The following is a 16595-nucleotide window of genomic DNA, read 5'->3' as shown; positions in this document are numbered from 1 at the left end:
TAGGTTGGTCTTGGATGCTGTCCAATTAATTAATATTGACGAAAGTCTTAGTCTGGTTATTTTGACATTTCCAATTATTTGAATTAGCCAAGATTGACTTTGGTTTTTGACCATATTTTTTTTCCTAATCGAGTCTTGACGGGTGTAAATTAAGATTATTATGTTCGACACTTCAGGGATGATGGACCGATATTCTGAATATTCTGGACTGATATTCTGAATATTCTGATTTTTTGTTCATTCTAAGTATAATAATGTACGAATATCCTAAAAGGGGTTTTGGAGTTCATGAGACAAGAATGCCACTATACCATTATTTACAATATTCATGGCTAGGTGGTGGGTGGTGATGGTGGTGGTGGTGATGGGGACATCATGTTCTGGGTGTGAACGTGGATGTGTCAGGCTGGCAGGCAATGGTGGCTAAATTCACATGCAGCTCTGTTAGTCTGTGTTATGGAAAAGATGAATGAATATTCACTACTTTTTCTCCAATTATTGAAAAATATATTTTTTTTCTTATATTTTATTTTTTTTTCCTTGTTAACAAAATCTCAATTATTCCTCCCGGAAGGATCTAAGTTCATTCTTAATAGGAGAAATATTTTGTGATCACGCGTTGAGGCTTTGACCTAACTTATCATGTAGTCAGATGGAAAATTTATGTGCCCGTGGATATGATGGTTTTGAGTTTAGACTCATATAAGATGTCATCATCATTATCCCAAAATTTTGGGGTCGACTACATGAGTCTATTAGAACATCACTGGAAATCCATCACATGTTTTGGGTTTCTCCATTCATCTCTATCATGGATCATACTTTCATTCACTCCTATTAAATTCATATAATTTCTTATCACTTTTACCATGTCTTTTTAAGTCTACCTCGTCGCCTCCTACTCTCTCTTATACAAATTCTCTCAATCATCCTCATCACCGCATTGCTATCTCTACGTTGAACATGTCCATACCATCTTAAACGATTCTCTCTTAACTTATCTTCAATAAGTGTTACTCCTATCTTAGATGTAATAATCTCGTTTCTTGTCCTATCGATATTTTCTAATGTGACCACACATCCTACGAAGTAAATTTGTACGGTTTTGTTTTCGTTTTAAAAAAAAAAATTCAAGTATTCCCTTTGGTCAAAAAGTCGAAAAAAAACAAAAAACTTTATCTTTCTTTGTGTTATTAGTGATCATACATTTTATGTGAACCCAAAAGGATTTGATACTTTTAATAGTGATTTCACAAGTCATCAACTACAATTTGAGATTTTCAATTCAATCCACACTCTCATTATCTTCAATATATATATATATATATATGTTACCACCTTGCATATGAGTTCATGTTTGATGATGACATGAATTTGATCTCTAAAACATAACAAGTGTAAGAAAACCACAAAAGCTTCCACCTTGATGGACCCCAAAATTAGCCAGGCCAGTTGATAACAAATATTGGTCCACATAGAAAGTTTGGTTTGGTCATGAATTCCTAATCACACAACATGATACATCAAATTGTAAGCAATTCGAGATTCAGGAATCCACTCACTAATAAAATATAATATATTTTATAAATATATTACACAACATGATACATCAACTAGAGACTCAACTGTGAGTGAGTCTCTATTCGAATAAAAATAAAAATAATATATTTTATAAATCTTTCTCTCGTCATGGATGTTGCTTATGTGATGAGTGATGACATTCGGTTTATTATTGATTATTTTTTAATTTATTAGATGGTAATATCAATTTTTTATATTTAAAATTAGTTTTATTTTTTCTAGCAGTAATATGTAATCAATAATAATACTATTCTTACATTCATTTTATTTTTACTAATTGTGAAAGATAAAAGAAAGAATAATAAAAGAAGCAAAAAAAATTAATATTTTAATGTTGTATATTCAAAAAGAAAATTAGATCCACTTGCTGTTGAACCAGGAGACGTCTGGTATACTAAGAGCAACTCCAATGATAACAGAAATATGAAGCACTCCAAAACCATTCTTACTTCTCCTTTGTCTTGGATGGCAAAATTTAATTGGATGAGTGAGCCCATAATATACATTATTCATCAATACTTCATACTTTTCAACACTCCATACTCATTTTCTCTCTCTTCCTTTTCATCATCTCTCTTCATTATTCATCAACTATATATTATACATACTTACTTCATTTTTCAAGTGTCATTTTCCATAACAACCTATATATTATCTCGTGTGTTTTCAAGTGTTCATTTTCATTCATTGTAGAACTCTAACACTTTAAATTTTTCATAAAATTCACTTTCAAGTGTTGAAAATGTGTCCATTCGACTTGTTTTAAGTACCGGACTATTGCTTTGTATCAATTTTGGTCCTCTTGAAAAAGAGGGAGAGAGAGAGAAGAAAAAAAAAAAAAAAAACTAGATTTTGCAAGATTCAAGGAGGAATGGTGGTGTGGTGTGGTGGGGACATCATGTTTTGGGTGCGAGCATAAAGGCACATGCATCTGTTACTTATTAGTCTATGTCATGGAAAAGATGAATATTCACTACTTTTTCTCTGAAATAAAACTTTTATTATTAACCCAATTACAATTATTATCTTTGTTGCTTGATTGTAAAAAAAAATGTTTAAAAATGTTCAGATCATTTGAACCTAAGAGGTTTGATGGTGATTTCAGATGTCATCACCTGCTATTTGATTTTCAATTCAATCCACACAAAAGCAGTTTCTCATTATCTCCAATTAATATATTTCTACCTTTCAGATGGGTGCATGTTGATGATGACATGAATTTGATCTCTTAAACATAACAAATGTAAGAAACCCACAAAGCTTCCACCTTCATCATGGGACCCCAAAAGTTTGGTCATGAATTCCTCCTAATCACATAACATGATACATCAAATTGAGAGTCACAATCCCTGTCATGAAGCAATTGTAAGCAATACAAGATCCAGGAATCCAAATAAAAAAAAAAAAAAACTGAAGAAAGCATAAGCTAATTTTTAATGGCAAGAAATTTATAGGCATGAATACAATAAACTGTTTGTGCATAAACTTGTAGGAACCCACGAGAGGAGGTTCCCGGTACCACTTATCTGCATCTAGCACTCAAGGCTCTTACCATCACTAATCGGGACATTGCGGGAGGCTGTTTCTGTTATTTGAACCCATGAAGCCTAGCTGGAGTGAGTGAAGCAACCTAGCCACTGGACCATGACTCGCCCTCAATTCAAAAGTTAGGGGAGTGGTAACAATGTATCCAATTTAGCACTAGCTGCTAGTTCACCGATTCTTGTTCCAGCAATGTACCCACCAGACCATGCACTCTGCAAAAACAGCAATAGGTAGAAGTTGTAGATTGCAGGAGAAGCAAATGCGAAAGCAGAAGTTCAAATCCTTGTTCAAAATACAGAGAGTTTTGAAAGATAATGGTCGAAAGTTTTAATTGATGCTATTGAGAAGGAATTATATGTAGAATTGGACCGTTGACGAGTTGGAAGCGAAAATAGGATGATAAAATCTTCGGCAGATATCAGTATCCATCCCAAGATGGTAACTTCAATACAGAATCTAGTAATCTAGTTCCAGGGCAATCTCCCGAAGGCCACGATGCATGATATATATAAATGGCTAAATTTTCATGTGACCAGTATTATCTCTCAAGAGAGTTCTTTGGCTTACCTGGAAGTTGAATCCTCCAGTCACTCCATCAATATCCAGCACCTGCAGGAAAATTTGGATCTTGAGCACCAGAAATGGGGATATAGAATTCAATTATGTGCGCGCACAAAAAAACGTTGCCACTATAATACATAGAGACTCAAGCATAGAAATTTCGAATTATTACAGTAAACGTAGACAAGGTTCACCAGCAAGAAATTGAGAGACTGAACTATTTGTAAGAATATCATCGAACTACATCCTACCTCTCCTGCAAAGAATAGACGTGAATGTACTTTGCTTTCCATTGTCTTCAAAGAGATCTTCATTAAGATAAGAACATGGAGCACATTTTCAACAAAAACACGAGAGGGCTGAGAAAGACATCGACAGAGAGAGCAAGATACAGAACCTCAGACAATGGAACACCTCCAGCAGTAACGAATTCGTCCTTGAATTGACCCTACAAAAAGGTATAAATGCAGAAATCACAAGGAAGATTGATAAATTTAAGTATACTGATACTAGAGATTATTCTGGATGAAAATATAGAATATACCTTCCCCATAACCTCAAATGTACAATGTTTCAAAAGACATGCAACAGAATCAATTGAGTTATTGGAAATTGAACTCCACAGGCTATCTCCAGATATATCCTACCATACAAATATCAGAAACTAACTTCAGTAAATGCTTTTACTGAGATGTTGAGAGTTGAGATGTGGAACATTAACTTAAACATCACGGAACCTCACGATCCAATATATACTTCCAAAATCTTTTCACAAGACCCAGTTCTGAAGGACTCGAATTGAGCAGCTTTTGCTTCTGTGAAGTAGTGGAGGCACAAGTTAAAAGAAAAACTAAGATATTATTTAACAATATTTGAAAACAAAAGAGAAAATGTAAAGGTGTTAATAGGCCATTAATTTACAAGTAAGGCGGGGAAATCATGTCTAATAAAATTTTCTATACAACTATCAGCCATGCCTGTTGAGAAAGTAAGCCCCCAAAGCACACTAACAACTAAAATCCACCATGTAAGAGTAATACATCAACAGAATTTGTGTGATTTTGACTATTTGATATGCTAAGTGTTGTGTGTTATATATGCCTAAAGTCCTCAAACTACACAATAAATTAGAATACTCATCAAGCCTAATTTAACACCATTTCACGGGTGGCCCTAAATAATCATCTACATATTTATATCTTAGTTGGAGACTGGCAGACTGGAAGATAACTTTGCCTTGAACAATCATAGACCAAACTTTCAATCCATCGTAGAGAAGAAGTTTACATTCCAAGATAACGAATCATCAAAGTTGTATACTTAAGGCAAAACCCTTGGAAGCAAAAAACAAGCGAAAAAATTACCGGAAAATTTTGCTTATGTTTTCTAAAGATTGACTTCGCATCTTCAATGTGCAAATCAGGCATAAAATCCACCACAAGCATTCCTGTACCAGCTGTCAATGCAACTAAAGGGGGAAAAGAAAGAAAAAGAAAGACCACATTGCAGTTTTATGACAAGCAAAATGACTTCACCTTTGTAACCTGAACTAAACAGACCACGAGCACCCCAAGCAGATAGCCGAAGAATTACAGGCCCACTAAGTCCCCAATGCGTCACCAGCATGGGACCAACCTGGAATTCAGGAATTTTGGTTTGCTTTCTACTTTTAGACTTTTAGTAATTATTATTCAATAAGGTAGAATTTAAAACTGCATACCTGGGTAAGTTGTGGTATACTCCTATGGATGTTATCTAATTTCAGCTTCGCTTCAACTTTATGAAACGTAACCTGAGTAAGAAAAAATGTAAGGGAATGATCAGCCTAGTTTTGGAGCTATAATATATAAATAACAGTAATATTAAAATATCATTAGGCCAGATTCATAATATGATTGGGCCCAACTAATAATTGAATAGCAAGATTAACAGAGTTATTGTAACAGGTAATCAATAAATCCCATTGCAATCTGAAACGACATGAGATATAATTATCAAGTGAAATGAGATATCGTAAACATTGTGATGGGAAAAGAAAACTTTGAAAATTTATGACAGTCTTGACAGACCAATTTTGAAGTAAACCTGAAGTAAATGATGCCAAGCAAAAGTAAACTCCATAAATATAATGATGAAACCGCAATAGTATGTATGTCCCATTCTTTCTGCACCATCATTCTATCAAGCATCAACCTTAATGGCTCATCCATAACATCAGCATTCTCTTCCAATACAAAAAAGCTTAATCGTTGAACAAGTTCCCTTCAGTGGAGGCTGTTGCTGACAATATATTTGAAATCGAAAACAACCCTCCACATCAATGGTTGTTTGCAAGTGTTTGACTACAACTATCAAGCAATCATGGATTCATTTTGATTAGCATCCATCAAGCACCTATTAGTTCATCACACAATTGATATGGCCTCTACAAGTGGCCTCTATGATTTGGCAGATCTACTTATGTCGATCAATTACGACAATGATCACATATCCAATGTTTTTTTTAAGTTACAAAAAGAAATGGGACACCAATCAATTGTGACACCAGGATCTGAAATCTGATATTGATGATAGGAGAAAACTTTGGTACAACATTAAGGAATATTACCCCTGATAACTCTGTCAATTGGGCATCCTTGATCTTAAAAGTGAATAAGCTGGGAACTGGATCTACAATGGAATGACCTAGCTGAGCAGCCAAACTGTAACCCTTTCACCAGAAGACTACTAATCAACAAGTTTCATCACATACGAGATAAAGCAAAATGAATTGCATTTTGCATATCAATCAACCTGGCGACTACTTCCAGTAGCAATTAAAAGATAATCAGCTTCAACTTCTTCAATATCGCCCACACGCCTATCAATCTTGAGAAGGAATTTTCCACCAGCAGTAGCATATGCACTCGTTACAGCACTTCTAGTCTGCAGAAGAACTGATTGAGAAACTTTTAGAATGTTCAGCTACGAAAGTCCCATATTGCTGAGAATGACACCAGTCAAGATTTTCACCATGCATAAAAATGAAGGAATACAAAGTCATGATAGGAGTAACATGAATACCTCCCCTATGTTTTGCTTCAGATGAAAGACAATCAATTATCGTAGAAGAACTGTTGCTGACAGGAAACACCCTGCCATCATCTTCTGTCTACAGGTAAACTAGCACAATTATAAAGATGAAATGAGTAAATTCTTATAAGCACAGTTTTGGAGATGACCTTCAGTGCCACCCCATGATCCAAGAACCAAGACATGGTATCTACTGAACCATGCATGTCGAAGAAAGATCCCCTCAGTTCTTTGTTGCCTCTAGGGTAATTTTCCGCTAAAATCTACAATAAATTCATGAACTTAGAACATCACGTAATAGTAAAATATGCTGACCACTAAATATACAGTTCATTCTACTACAAAATCCTGAATATGGTTTTTAGTCAAATTATTTCGAAGCACTGACAGCCCAAATAATCACAATTTATAATGTTGAATAGGGCTAATGATGTGAATTAACAGTTCAAACCATTATAAAAAACGTAAGGCAACAAGTACTTTATGCAATACTCACCATCGTTGAGAAAGTCCAGTGAGAAAGTTTAAATCCTTCCTCATACTTTACGATTGGACAATTTTATAATCATAAGTATCAGCAAATTCAATAACCAGCAAGGGGAAAGCGTCATCAAACTATTTCTCTAATCCCAACATATACAAGAATCCATAGGGAGAGAGATTAGATCACCAGTCACCATTCTCAAGAGCAGTGTTTTAAAAGGCGGTCAGGGCGTACGCCCTGAGGCGCGCCTCAAGGCGAGGCGCCTTCGAGCTGCCTCAGGGCGTACGCCCTTGATAAAGGCCTGTGAGGCTTACGCCTCATAGGCTTGAGGCGTACGCCTCGAGGCGTTGCGCCTCGAGGCGTATGAGGCGTAATTGTTGACACACCACAATTTATCAAAAGCAACGCCCACAAAGAACAAAAACACAAACAACCCAACGAGGCCATTCCAACCGAGGACGACGATTCTTGAGACAAATTCTCGAAGACTCTCTCTCTCTCTAACAAACAAATCGTCCAAGGAATCGAATCAATTTTCAGCTTCATACATACTCTCTCTCTCTCTAACTCTCTGTTGGTGTTGTGCGACTTGTGCCCTAGATCTTGAATAGAAGGTACGATTTTCAGTCTTCAGATCTTTATTGATTCTGTTTTCTTATTATTCTTGCTAATATTTGCAAAGCGAGCATGTGAAGCTGGCTTGGAGGAGTTCCATCTTTCATAGGATAACTAGAACGAAAAAAAATGTTCGTTTAGTATATAAGATACTTGCGGTGATAATTTTGACAGATTTCAAATCCTATCATCCACACAACACCCACTAGTTTTAGACATGTAGCTTTAGCATATTGAGAATGGCTGGAAGTAATTGATTTATTTTGATTCTTGAAGACTTTATTCAATTAGACTTTCTCTCTAATTCTGCGTCCAACTCCAAATTTCTCTGCTGATCACTTGAATTGATGATGGATGGAGTTATGTCTTCATAAATTGATATGATTATATTATTTGAATGTGTACATGTACATTTTAGATTAAGCATATAGGTTTTTTTGTTGATTCTTACCGAGGCTTACGCCTCGAGGCTTACGCCTCGCCTCAAATAAGTCAAGCGCCTCGGTTTCCGAACCCGCCTTTTAAAACACTGCTCAAGAGTGTTAATATAATATGGATATGGTAACAAATTTCTATAGAAATCAATTCATATGTGCTACCTATGGATAACAACTTAGGTACTTGCCCAAACATGCTTACTCACTTTCACGATGACCATGAAAGATTCATAATGGATCACTCAACAAAAGCATATAATTAATTGCTTATCTATCTTGTTTAACCAAAAATGAGTCATTGAACTAACGTCAATTTCGTTTAGCAAGACAATTACACTTGTCACTAAACTCCATGTGAGAGATTAATTAAACTTGAATCAACAAATATCGGGTTTAAAATAGATTCCTCACCATCTTATCAGTACAATGCCCATTTGTCACATTGCACCTTCCTCCCCCAGAAACTTTCACCTGCCAATAAGATACCCATTTTAAAACTCTGCAAGTAAAACAGTTATTACAAGCAAAAAGTGTCTAAATTTTTCTGCAGTTCATCAACTTAATACAAAATATAGCACCTTTGTCAGTAGCTTTCCTTGCTCTATGAGAACCACACTAAGATCAGGTGCGGCAGTTTTAGCTCTAATGGCTCCATACACTCCAGCTGGTCCGCCTCCAACCACGACCAATAACTCCTCCTTTGACTACCCATCACGGAAAAACACAATCAATGATACATATTCAGACTAGGATACAGTATTATGTGTTTTGGTCGCCGAAAGAGTAAAGGGAATTCAAAAGTTGTTACCTTCACAGCTACGGGGATAGCAGTGGCAGTAAATCTTCTTCTTCTTCTCAGATTGGAAAGAGGATTAACACAATTTCTCCTAATACTTGCACTTTCTAAGGGAACCCCAATTCGGAGAACGAACAGCATTAGAGCAACCCCAACGTATTTTCTCTTGACGCCCTTTCAACACAAGCGGCTACTTTTGCTTCGTCGATAAAATATATAAAATGTGAATTCTGCCATTTACGGAAAGACCCATCTGAAGTTTTTCGAGAGCAAATGTGTACTCTGAAATACGTGTTAAGGGTATCAGTTTTTCAAAATCACCCACCATCATCCCTAAAAAAAAAAAAAAAAAATTAATATATTATTTTTTTCTCTCCTCTCCGTTTAATATTTTATTATTAATAATTGTTAAAAAATATTGTAATATTGGATACGGCGTTGAAATAAGGTACGTGGTTGAAATAGTGTTAAAAATTTAAAATATGGATTCCTTAAAATTGGTTTTTAGTTAATATAGAGAAAATCATGTAGCTCATCTTGAGTACATGATTGGACATGCTCTTAGGATCAGTACAATATGTTATTTTGATATTAATTTATATTTATCTTAATCAATCTCTCGTGATAAGTTAAAAATTTTAAAACCTTTAAAGCATATATGAAACCTCGCGTATCATTGTGAGACATTAGGTATACTTTAGCCCTAATTTTTAATATAGCACAATCATCAGGTATTGTCATAGAGAGCATACATTTTACACCTCACTAAAATTTTTAATATAACTCTCTACTTTATTATTTTTTATATCTGATTTCCTTCCTCAGGGTGAGGGAGTGAAAAAAAAGCGCTTCCTGTGTGTCAAATTACATTTTACACCTCACTAAAATTGACACGTCAGTCCTTAGGCATGAAATCATTTACGAGAAACGAGAACTCTTCTTCTCCAGAGCTTTCGTATGCTCTCCATGGGTGTCGAATAGAAAAAATCAACACATGCAGCTCTCCTCTACTAGTTTTTTGCCTTCATCTCATATATAAGATTTTTGAAATCGTCTGATTTAAAGGTATTTTGTCGAAACATAAAATCTAGGGTTCAATGTTCTTGATTTGGCTGAATTTTTTCAATTTTACAGAGATATAACAATTTGATGGGTACATACTCTTTGGATGATCAATAACGAGATTGTGTTTGTCAATTGTCAATTTCCATTCTTTCATTATCAGTATTCACTAAATCCTTTAATTATTAGGAAAAATAAGTCTATGATTGGATGAGATAAAAATTAATGAATTGTGGAAATATTCAAATTTGATGATATAAGGAACATGTATAAAGAATCTATTGGGTGCATAGTGCAAATATTGAATCCCTATACTGGATAATGATCCTATGACACTACAAAATAGGGATAGAAATGAGGAAACTACTGCGAATGTTCTAAGGATTTTGCCAAGATATATCCTACACGTTTGTGTGATTCAAACCCATAACCTTATTAAAGGTGGGAGAGCCACTACCAACTAAGACCACACACCTGCCTAATGGAATTTCGCCTCAACAACGTCCAACAATTTCGATGTTGTTTTTCGCAAGGATTTCGGCCCGGTCTTTGCCATCACCAATGTGGAGCGGGATGTATTGACGGCCCAAGTTTAGAACTAGTCCAACTGTCCGGTACAATACCTTGTTGCACCACTAAACTGATGTTGAAAATTCTAACATGATATGATAGCCTTGCCGAGATGAGTAGTACTTTTTTATTTTTAAATGAAGAACCAGAGTTGATGATCCATTTTTCTTCAATCCTTTCACATGATTTAGTTACATGGTTCCTCAGACCGAATTTTCTAAGAAAAATATGTTGGCATGAGTTGTAAATAAGATTTCAATTAATTGTAGGAACTATACCTTGATTGATTCTTGATTGAGAGTACCCATGAAACTGTAGAATGCAATATCATTTCTCAAAAAGAACAGTATGTCACAATACATTATGCCAATGTGATTCAGACCTATATGTCGGGCCATGTTCCGCCCCGACAGCCATCAACTTGTTATAAACTTCAAGCATTGTTGGCTTTTGATGTAGGACGGGCTGAACGCAATCATACGCAACTTTCATAAACTGAGAAATCTCTGCATCAAATCCCTTACCAATCAGAGACCCATCAATGGCATCACAGACATCGGAAGAGTTATTTGACAACTGATTATCACAGTCATCATATCTAGTCTCAATAGATATCCCATCTTTGCCTGTAATCAGTTCAAGAAGCACAATTCCGAAGCCATGGACATCACACCTCATCAATTCAAGTTCCCAGATCAACATAGAACTTGAAGTGGAATTGGGTTCGCTCGTTTGCATCTGCACTGCACTTCTGAAATTCGATATCTTCGGCTCGAAGTTATGATCAAGTAGAACAGACTTGGAGTTTAGTTTGAGATGAACTAGATGGACACTGCTGTTGTTGTGGTGGAGCCAAGCCAATCCTCTTGCTAATCCAATTGCAATTTTAGACCTTAAAGGCCACTCCAGAGCACTCTTTGCCTCACCTTCTCCCAAATGTAGCCGATCGTAAAGATTTCCATTTGACATATACTTGTACACCAAAAGTCTTTCGTTTGATTCTACAGAGAATCCCAACAGTGGAACCAAGTTGATATGTCTCAATTGACCAAGCATCTGCAGCTCAGATTTAAAATCTTCATCGTAGCGTTGAGGGTCATGAAATCTCTTGAGCGCAAGAAACCAACCATTTGGGAGGGTCGCTTTGTACACTGTACCCAGTTTTCCAACCCCGATTATATTGTCTTGGCTAAAATTGTCGGTTGCATTGCTCAGCTCAGTAAAACTCATCCTGGTAACGAATTTCTCCCACGTAGAAATCTGTGAATTTTAGTATTACATCATAAATGCATGGGTAATATAACTTTTGGTTATTGAAAGAGTTGATTAGGTCCAACTCACTCCCAGAGTGTTCAAACATTTCAATTTGAGGATTTAGAGTTGAAAATTATTCCAATTTACACACTCGGGCAATCAAATTGATGATCTACGTGAACGGTGAGAAATCTGCACATGTGTGTGCATATTGAAACAATTTTCAATGTTGGGTTCTTAAGTTGGAACGTGTGAATATCAGTTGAAAATTAACAACTTTTTCGGTGACTAAAAATTGCATTACATAAACTTTGAAGTTGTGCATCTATTAGAGAACACGTACCTCTTGGCTTTTCTCCTGGAGAGACACAGAAGAAGTTGCTGATTTCATCTCCAGAGTAGTTTCTCTTCTCTCTTTTTCCTTCCTCATCATCAATAGTATCGTCTCTTTGATTGTTATCTTCCGATTTCCCTTCTTCACATCCACCCAAGGCATAAAATAGGAAACAAAAACTACTATAAAGGAAACTACAGAAACCGCGTAACCAATGACAAATCCACTCTTGAATGGATACTCAAACTTGAGTGATCGTCTGCAACGACTCAGAGGTTCCCCGCAGAGGCCTTCGTTGTTTTTGTAGGAAAACGTTACATTGACAAAGTTAGGCAAAGGCCCTGACAACAGATTGTTAGCTACACTGAAGGATTTGAGTCGGGAAAGCGAGGTAATTTGAGGCGGGATTTGACCTTCTAGGCGGTTGTTGTTCAGTAGAAGGACGTTGAGAAACGTCATATTAGCAATACTAGATGGAAATTCTCCAGAGAATTTGTTTAAGGAGAGATCGAGGGATGTGACATAGGGCAGCATTTTACCAATATCAGATGGAATTGATCCATAGAACTCATTCCCTGAAAGGTCTAAACCTGTTAAGCTTGTGCACTTGTCAATTCCGCGAGGAAACTCGCCCTGAAGGCTCATGTTTGAAAGTCTGATATTAAGGACCACATTCTCATCCAACTGCCAGCACTCCACCCCATTAAATCTGCAGATGAACCCTTCTGTATTGTTCTCAAAGATCCAGGAGCTACTCAAGGAATTCAAAGGGTCTTCGATGGATTCTTTAATGGATTTTAAGCAAAGAATATCAGTTTCACGACAAAAGCTCACAGTGGTGCCGCCTAGAAGCAGCCAACAGGTTAGAATGTATAGAAATGGAGTAGTAAAGATCTGTGCATTGTAACGGGCCATTTGTGATGAGAATTCACTAACATGGACAAGAAAACATGCTTACACATATATGATCAGACTTTGGCCCTGTTGAAGACTTCTATGATCAGACTTTTCAAAGTCTACGAGTCTATTAACTGTGATAAGGCATTTCAATGTTTGAGTCTACTGAAAGACCTCAAAAGTCTTCAATAGAGCCAAAAGACATTAAATAAATAGCAGATGGTTGAGTTGGACATAGGAAGCAGTATTGGAAAGCATTGTTTTAAATATCGGTATCACAATTATATCAAAGCGACTGGTATGCGGTATAACACGTCACAAATATAAAAAAAAGTACAAAATATATAATTCATACAACAAAGATTCCACATCTAAAATTTAAAGAATTTTAATACCATGATTCTTATAAATAAAGTCTTAGCTTCACATAAAAGTCATTTTTAAAAAATGTGTAAAACCCCAATTTAACACCAGCAAATTAACCCGTTTTCCAAGTGTTTTTTGTTTTTATTTTCTGAAAAAATAAAAAACACTTCTGAAAATGTGTTTGGTTTGCCACTTTAGAAAATAACCAAAAAATAAAAAACGATAAAATGGCGTTTTCTAAAATAGAAAACACGCTCACTTTATAAAAGACGCCGTCTCCCGTATTCCGTAAACCTTCGCAGCCATAATTGGGAGAAAGGGGTAAGCAAGAGTGCTTCCAAGTGGCTCAGATGGTTCGGCCATTTCTAAATGGGCCCAAACAAATGAGATGCCCATACGTTTTGTTACTAGATTGACACGTGTGCCCTTTTTAAGAAACTTGTGTTCCATTTTGGAAGATTCAATTCATGCTTAAAGTCATGTAGAGATATAGCCATATTTATTTGACCATAAAAGTCCTATTAAGTTTTTTAATTAAAGAGTATAAGTAGTTTTACTTGTTTAGACCCTAACCCGGAGCTCAGAACATAAGCAACATAATTTACTCTATACTTTGCAAAGGTATTGGCAAACAGGGGATGAGCCAAGATTCTAGACAAAAGAAGCAAAAAAAATCATAAATAATTTAATCTTTTGAAAAGATTGATCTTCTCTGGTTGGAGGGATTCATTGTGCCAAATGCTTCTCGAGTTTCTTCTGTAGGCATGTGCCCTAGCTTCATGTTTTTTTGTCGTGAAGATTAGAGCTTGGGTCATGGGCTTGCGCATGAAGGACGATTCCTTGATTGGGCTTATTAAAATTACTTGTTGGGCTGCTTCTCATATCAGCCCAATGTATTTGTTTTGTCTAATAAGTCTATGAAATATCAGATACCATTGTTTATTATATTATCTTGTCAATCTTGTAAGTTGTAACCGTTGGCACTTGGTAGCTATTCAAATTTGTACAAATAGAAACTTAGCCGTTGGTTTGTATACACTTTTACATGAATGAAAATTGAATACTCAAAGTTTTACATGGTATCAAAGTTAGGAGATTCTCTCATCTCCTGAAAATCAAAGAAATATACCACTGTTTCTAGATCCTCTGCTGAAGTTGTATACGTGGCCATATCCTCAGCCACCAACGAACTGAATTGGATATCTAGTCTAATTACAAAGAGAGAATTATTTCCTACTTATCCAATGATATTACATTGTCATAATCATGCATCGATTCACATCGTCAATAAAAACGGGAGAACCAAACATATAGAGTTGGATTCACACTTTATCAAAGAAAAAGTACAACAAGGTATGATTCAGCTAAATACCTCAAATAAGAGGAGCAGACAAACAACCTTATCACCAAAGTCTTGTCTGCTCATCGTCTACAACACCTTATCTCCAAGTTGAATATGTTCGACCAACACCTTCAACTTGCTGCGGGTGGGGGAATGCTTCTCGATGTTTCTTCTGTAGGCCTGTGCCCTAACTTCTTGTTTTAATGACTATAGCTTAGGTAATGGGTTTTTGCATGAAGGACCGCCATTAGTTTGTATGCACTTTTACATGAATGAAACTGAATATTTGTGTTTGCTCTCTATCTCTTCTTCTTCTTTTCATATGATATTCTTCTACTGATAAGACTTTGAATACTGAAAGTTTGACATCTTTAAAGTAAATAGATGACTATTATCAAAGCATGAGCTCAAACATGGTAAAATTATAATTTTGAATGTAATATGTCTCTTATCAGTTTTGCAGAAGAATGCAATTATAATCTTATGTGAACATTAATAAAATTATAATTTTGAATCAATCTATCTCTGCCATGTATAACTAATCTGAACATGAATGCCTATCTTTCTATCTTGACTCAATCGTTAGGGTAACACTCTACTGATATGGGGGTACACTTGTGTGTCCCAAATTAACACTCTACTGAACCGTGCCGAATTCTTTAGGCCATGGGCCGTAAGAGCATTCCCAACAATCTCTTGATCCAACTCTCTATCATCATATTTGAAGAACACGTCAAAATCTCTATCCTTATATAACTCTCTACTTTATTCTCTATATTTGATTTCCTTTCTCAGGGTGAGGGAGTGAATGAAAAAATTGACACGTCAGTCCTTAGCAGGGATGGAGAACGTGTGAAATCATTTGCGAGAAACGAGAACTCTTCTTCTCCAGAGCTTTCGTATGCTCTCCATGGGTGCTGAATCGAGAAAATAAACACATGCAGCTCTCCTCTACTAGTTTTTTGCCTTCGTCTCATATATAAGATTTTTGAAATCATCTGATTTGAAGGTGTTTTTTCGAACATAAAATCTAGGGTTCAATGTTTTTGATTTGGCTGAATTTTTTCAATTTTACAGAGATGTAACAATCTGATGGGTATATACTCTTTGGGTGATCAATAACGAGATTATGTGTTGTCAATTGTCAATTTCCATTCTTTCATTATCATTATTCACCAAATCCTTTAATTATCAGGAAAAATATGTCTATCATTGGGGGAGATACAAATTAATGAATTGCACAAATATTCAAATTTGATGATATACGGAACATGTATAAGGAATCTGTTGGGTGCATAGTGTAAAAATTGAATCCCTATACTGCATAATGGTCCTATGACACTACAGAATAGGGATATAAATGAGAAAACTGTTGCGAATGCTCTAAGGATTTTGTCAAGATATATCCTTGCGTGGTTCAAACCCATAACCTTATCAAAGGTGAGAGAGCCACTACCAACTAGGACCACACACCTGCCTAATGGAATTTCGTCTCAACAATGTCCAACATTTTTGATGTTGTTTTCTGCACGGATTTCGGCCCGGTCTTTGCCATCACCAATGTGGAGCGGGATGTATTGACAGCCCAAGTTTAGAACTAGTCCAATTGTCCGGTACAATACCTTGTTGCACTACTAAACTGATGTGAAAATTCTAACATGATATGACAGCCTTGCAAA

At 35.9% G+C, this 16595-nt stretch overlaps 2 protein-coding genes across 3 annotated transcripts; both read right to left on the bottom strand.

Moving 5' to 3' along the window:
* Nucleotides 1-2823: 2823 nt before the first annotated feature.
* On the bottom strand, nt 2824-9363 carry LOC120015899 (uncharacterized protein YtfP). Of its 2 annotated transcripts, XM_038868397.1 has the most exons (16): nt 9104-9363; nt 8874-8999; nt 8707-8766; nt 6909-7022; nt 6751-6838; nt 6481-6623; nt 6296-6397; nt 5408-5479; nt 5223-5322; nt 5052-5134; nt 4425-4502; nt 4232-4330; nt 4085-4135; nt 3939-3995; nt 3694-3735; nt 2824-3338 (listed from the first exon to the last, which is right to left on the bottom strand). In XM_038868397.1, exons 1-16 carry the CDS (start codon nt 9230-9232, stop codon nt 3249-3251), a joined length of 1434 nt encoding a protein of 477 aa, XP_038724325.1. In that variant the 5' UTR covers nt 9233-9363; the 3' UTR covers nt 2824-3248. The 2 variants fall into 2 exon arrangements, with proteins under 2 accessions (XP_038724325.1, XP_038724326.1); XM_038868398.1 differs by lacking the exon at nt 4425-4502.
* Nucleotides 9364-11074: 1711 nt separating this feature from the next.
* LOC119979890 (probably inactive leucine-rich repeat receptor-like protein kinase At5g48380) lies at nt 11075-13275 on the bottom strand. Its single transcript, XM_038822511.1, has 2 exons — nt 12321-13275; nt 11075-11983 (listed from the first exon to the last, which is right to left on the bottom strand). The coding sequence occupies exons 1-2, from the start codon at nt 13224-13226 to the stop codon at nt 11075-11077; spliced, it is 1815 nt and encodes a 604-aa protein (XP_038678439.1). The 5' UTR covers nt 13227-13275.
* Nucleotides 13276-16595: the final 3320 nt, after the last annotated feature.

Source organism: Tripterygium wilfordii, chromosome 15, assembly GCF_013401445.1.
Source record: "Tripterygium wilfordii isolate XIE 37 chromosome 15, ASM1340144v1, whole genome shotgun sequence".
Lineage (NCBI taxonomy): Eukaryota > Viridiplantae > Streptophyta > Magnoliopsida > Celastrales > Celastraceae > Tripterygium > Tripterygium wilfordii.
Note: the sequence above shows the minus strand (reverse complement) of the source record. Positions and strands in the feature narration are given on the sequence as shown.